Source organism: Falco peregrinus, chromosome 3, assembly GCF_023634155.1.
Source record: "Falco peregrinus isolate bFalPer1 chromosome 3, bFalPer1.pri, whole genome shotgun sequence".
Classification (NCBI taxonomy): domain Eukaryota; kingdom Metazoa; phylum Chordata; class Aves; order Falconiformes; family Falconidae; genus Falco; species Falco peregrinus.
Genome location: NC_073723.1, coordinates 13,864,332 through 13,867,858, shown reverse-complemented (window position 1 = coordinate 13,867,858; position 3,527 = coordinate 13,864,332). Strand labels below are relative to the sequence as shown.

The following is a 3,527-nucleotide window of genomic DNA, read 5'->3' as shown; positions in this document are numbered from 1 at the left end:
TACTAATAAATTAAAATATCGATTTGGGGACAAGCCGCAGTGGCTCAGGTGCCTGCCTGGCCCTACTGCATTAAACAGGCAGCAGAGAGGTGGGGAACACAATGGAGAAGACCACACCAAGAGGACACAACCGCACAGAGGTTCCCCTTGTGCCAGCCTCCGTTCTGCTGGGATGGCTCCACATGACTGTTCACAGATGACAACCCCAAAGTGGCAATAAAAATCCATTTAATTTTCATAAACTCTGATGTTATGAGACAAAGACTCAACAAGTAAAAACACCCACCTTGCCTGCTGACATGGGCATGGCAGCACTGATGAGTTGTTGGGTTTTTTTCTCCTTTCAATAATTTGGCTAAGCAGGCTAATATTTAATTGAAATCAGGTCAACAGTTGCTGAATTCACATCTGATGCCTCCAGTATTTCAAGGCAGTGCTGGGAGCCCTCCCTGCTCCCATCTCAACTCACAATGCATGTCACACTGGCAGGCCATCTGCCCTGCACTGTGAGATGCATCTTCCATCCCCAACTGCCCCGCAGACCCTGGGAGTGGCACCTTAACCCCCATCCCTGGAGCCTTTGGGTTCATGAGGATTCTCAGGTGATGGTACCTGTTTCAGCAGGTCTCTGTGGTCTGGGTGTTCCCAGGCATGGGGCTGTCATGGGAATGATGAAGGCGACCCTCTCTGGGGAGTTGCAGCTTCATGGATGCCACCCCAGGTGTCCCTGTCCCAATCCAGTGCATGAAGAAAGTTGTCTTAAACCAGCCTCAAGCCTCCCCGGTTTAACAGGGCTCTGTTTTGGCAGTAGGAAGAGCATCACCAGCCTCCTCCATGGCAGAATGCTTTCCACCCAGGAGTGGTCCCTGTCCAGCCGGCAGTGCCCACCCCAGCCCCGCTCCAAGATGCAAGGAATTACTTAGTGTAACTTCCCCCATCATCCCAGCTCCTCGTGGTGATATTGAGGATGTCCCTCTCTCACTCCTCCTCACGGGGTCAGAGGGACTGGGCAGCACGGGAGGCACCCACCCCCTTCTAGTGGTGCCAGTGACTAGGGGGCCAACCCCACTCAGTCTCATGTGACTTAAAAAATAGCACCTCCTAAATATACTCAGGTGAGGAATAACCCTCGGAATATGCAATGTACGGAGGAGTTGTTGCACAAACCCCCCCCCCCCCCCATTAGCCCTAAACTGTAACCCCCCCTTAGCTGTAATAACCCAGGGGCGTTTGGGCCTCCTGAGCTCTAGTGACTGCCTGTGACAGAGGGGTAAGAGGAGCTGGCACCTCTGCTGCCAGCCTCCTGGGACAAAAGGGATGTCCCCAGCCCCCTTCACCCCCCACACCTCAAGTGTGGTGGTTGGTAGCTGAGAGGTCACAGGTTGCCCTGCCCTAGGAATGGGGGCTGCCACCGCGGTGTAGCCGCTGGGCCATGCTGATGAGGGAGCGGAGCTGCACCAGCTTCAGCGGCCCCACTTGCTGGGGGTCCTGACCCTCCAGCCAGCGCAGTGCTGTCTCCAGACCTTTGATGGCTTCCCGAGCTGTGGGCAGCAAGATATCTCCTCCTTCTCCACCCCTTCTACCATCCCCATCTCGGGTAGCTGCCTCCTCCTCCTCCTCCTCTGCCCCACAGCCCCCAGGGCCTTCCTCCTCAGCATTCTCTTCCCCATCATCCTCCTCCGTACCCGGGGCCACATCGTCCAAGTGCAACCAGTCAGCCACCTCCTCGGGAGCCAAGCGCTTGTAGGCCAATGCGGCCAGGTGGGTGAGGTCGCTAAAGACTTTGCTGTCCCCTCCACCCTCCTCCCCACGTGGGGGGTTTCCATGCTCTTCCTCCCCAGGCTGGGGCTCGAAGGCGGCACGCAGCCCCAGCAGCCAGCACTTCTCGATAGAGCTGGGGGGGATGAGGTCCCAGGAGAGGCCAGCCAGGTACAACATGTCCTTGAGGAGGAAGGACTGCACAAAATCCATGGGGCAACCCGAGCCGCTGCTGCCAGCCGCGCATGAGACAGCAAGGCGCAGCAATTCCCGCTTGTAGAGCTGCTTGAAGGCGGACACCACACCCTGCTCCAGTGGGGCCGGGATTCGGCCTCCTCCTCCGGCCGAGCTGCTGCCAGCAGGGCCCTTGGAGAGGAAGAGCGCGCGGATGGAGCCGTCGGGTGTCTGCAGTGGCGGGGACTCCTCAGAGCCAGTCCCGGAGGAGGGTGGTGGGGAGCTGAGCAGCAGCACAGCCTTCTGCTGCAGGCAGCTCCGTCGCAGGAAGCGCTTGACACCCGGCACAAAGTCCTCAAAGAACCAAGCCCGAAGAAGGGCTGGCCCCAGCCTGGCTTCGGGGCTGTAGCGGTAGCAAGCAGGGAATTTGTCCTGGTTGTGATGACGGAGGCTGGGGGGATCACGAAGGCCCCCAACCACTAACGGCTTGAGCTTGTGGGAGCCAGTCAGGTTGGCAGCCAGCAGCACAGTGACCCGTTCACGGGGAGCCGGCCGCCGCCGTGCTGCTGCCGTTGCTCCGCCAGTCTGCCCTGGCAGCAGCTTCCAGTAGAGCCCAGTGATGTTGGTGTTGTAGATCTGCTCGTCGCCATAGCCCCCAGCATCAGCAGCTGGCACGGGCAGGGCCTCGGGGCAGGCAGTGGGAGCCCGCTCAGGCTCGGTGGGGAGGCCACCCTCCCCATAGATACGCTGACTGGAGATGCCATGACGCTTCTGCCAGCGCCAGAACCAGCCGTGGCTGGCCTTAAAGGTACACTCAGGACCGTAGATCTGCCGGGCGAAGGCCTCGGCCTGGGCCTGGATGAGGGGCCCAGAGAGGGGGACGCCATGCTGGCGGAGTGCGAGGAACCAGGAGTAGACGGCGCGGTCGATCTCCTCCTCGTTAGCCAGGCGCATCTTCTTGCGCTGGGTGCCCACCTCACCCCCTAGCTGCTCCAGGAACCACCGTAGCTTGGCCTCATCCTTCAGCCAGCCCCTCAGCGTACCCCCCGGCACCCCGAAGGCCCGGCACACAGACGCCTGTCGCTCGCCCTTCTTCACCCGCTCGATGGCTTGGAGCTTGTCCTTGATGGAGTAGGCCCGTCGCAGCGCCATCTTCACCGACACCCCCGCGGCTGCACTGCCGCCACCGCCCTGCCGCCCTCCCGCCATACCGGCCGGCCCCCCACCCGCCTCCGGCTCCCCCCCGGGCATGGAGCCGCCCCCGCAGCCATGGGCCGGCGCGGTACCGGGAGGGGGGCGCGTTATAACCGGGGCGGGGCGGGAGGTGGGGGGGGGGGCGCGGCGCCTTTGTCTCCGCTCCGGCCCCGAGCCGGCCGGTAGGGCGGGGCGGCGCGCAACGCGCATGCGTCCCCCTCCATAGCGATTAGGTTGCGCCTCTCCCCCTTCTCCTTGCCCTGTTGGACTCTTCCCCGCAGCCCCGCCGCTGCCTCTGAGTTGTACCACTCTACAAAGACGGGGGGCGCACGCTTCACCTCTTCCCCCAGCGCTGCTTTCCCCGCCCCGCCCGGCTGTTCTACCGTGGGGAAAAGGAAGGG

General features: G+C 61.8%; 1 protein-coding gene across 1 annotated transcript; it reads right to left on the bottom strand.

Annotated features, from left to right (window-relative positions):
• Positions 1 to 211: 211 nt before the first annotated feature.
• Positions 212 to 3,336, bottom strand: TIGD5 (tigger transposable element derived 5). The gene has a single exon (XM_005235817.4). The coding sequence runs from the start codon at positions 3,334 to 3,336 to the stop codon at positions 1,393 to 1,395; it is 1,944 nt and encodes a 647-aa protein (XP_005235874.2). The 3' UTR covers positions 212 to 1,392.
• Between the last annotated feature and the right edge of the window lie 191 nt (positions 3,337 to 3,527).

Coding starts and splice junctions, on each gene's coding strand:
- TIGD5 (XM_005235817.4), bottom strand. CDS start 3,336: ATGCGCGTTGCGCGCCGCCCCGCCCTACCGGCCGGCTCGGGGCCGGAG.